Source organism: Austrofundulus limnaeus, unplaced genomic scaffold (genome assembly GCF_001266775.1).
Source record: "Austrofundulus limnaeus strain Quisiro unplaced genomic scaffold, Austrofundulus_limnaeus-1.0 Scaffold1649, whole genome shotgun sequence".
In the NCBI taxonomy this organism is placed as follows: Eukaryota; Metazoa; Chordata; class Actinopteri; order Cyprinodontiformes; family Rivulidae; genus Austrofundulus; species Austrofundulus limnaeus.
The window spans coordinates 20,008-21,117 of record NW_013954051.1 but is presented as its reverse complement, the minus strand read 5'-3'; the positions used below and the strand labels follow the sequence as shown (position 1 = coordinate 21,117).

The window sequence follows — 1,110 nt, the reverse complement described above, 5'->3', positions numbered from 1 at the left end:
GTTGGGAGCCGAGTTCGAAACACCGAGCGTCTCTTCAGAAAGAAAACGTGTTTATTTTATTTATTTCTTCCACATTCTGAATACGTTTCAAATTCCAGCAACACGTGAACTGCTGCAAACACTTGCAGACTCTTTGGAAACTCTGTAATCAAACCCAACTGTTTGGTTAAATGTGTGTTTTTGATAGAAACCTGAAACACATCGSTGACGAGCAGGAACCGTTTTAAACATGTTCCTGCTCTGCTGTTCTCTGTTCGAGGAAACAGGAAGCGTTACCTCCACGTGGTCCATGATGTAGCCCACCGTCTCCGCCTTCCGCTCCAAGTTGTCCATCGGGGAGGCGAGGAACGTCACGGGGCTGTTCTCCGTGGTGCCATAACCGATCTGTTAATCATAAAAGAAACGTCACATGAGCGACAGGAAGGATGAGCCGGTTATCAGACGCCACGTTACTGTCCGCCATGTTTGTTTGTTTATCAGTAGAACAATGTTTCAAACTCATCGGACAAACAGAAACTTTTACCTGCTGAGACAAGATTCTCAATGAAATATTACATTTAAGTAAACTTATATTCTTGTTTACCGTGGAACTTTAAAAATTACCACTACCATTATCCATCTAATATTTTGTAAACTGAAATTATTGAAATTGTATGAGTTGGTTGATTATAATATTCTGTTACTTATGTATAAGGCTCACCAAAACACATAACCTRTAAACACTCAGGAAAATTGTGCAAAAAGAGAGAGAGCTGTTATAATCTTAAGGGGACAGAGATGTTCATGAAACCTACATTTAGCAGAGWTGTAAAGTAACTAAGAACAAATACATCTTTACTGTACTTAAGTAGAATTTTTGGGTATCTGTACTTTACTTGAGTAATTATTTTTCAGCCTACTTTTTACTTCTACTTCTTACATTTTCACACAATTATCTACTTTCTACTCCTTACATTTTTTAAAAAGGGCAAAAAGTATGAAGTTGTTACTTTTAGTTCATTTTTGCTTCTTTTGACTCATACTGTTATTAAAAGAAATACTATAAAGATACAGTGGTTTGCAAAAGTATTCATACCCCTTGAACTTTTCCATATTTTGTCACATTACAAC

The 1,110-nt window shown here is 36.9% G+C and overlaps 1 protein-coding gene across 2 annotated transcripts in view; it reads right to left on the bottom strand.

Moving 5' to 3' along the window:
- acsf2 (acyl-CoA synthetase family member 2) overlaps window positions 1-1,110 on the bottom strand; it is a gene marked incomplete at its 5' end in the record, with an annotated part of 21,405 nt that overhangs the window by 3,582 nt on the left and 16,713 nt on the right. For both annotated transcript variants that reach the window (XM_014033156.1, XM_014033155.1), the window contains 1 exon segment: window positions 277-384. In XM_014033156.1, the coding sequence (XP_013888610.1) occupies window positions 277-384 (108 nt within the window).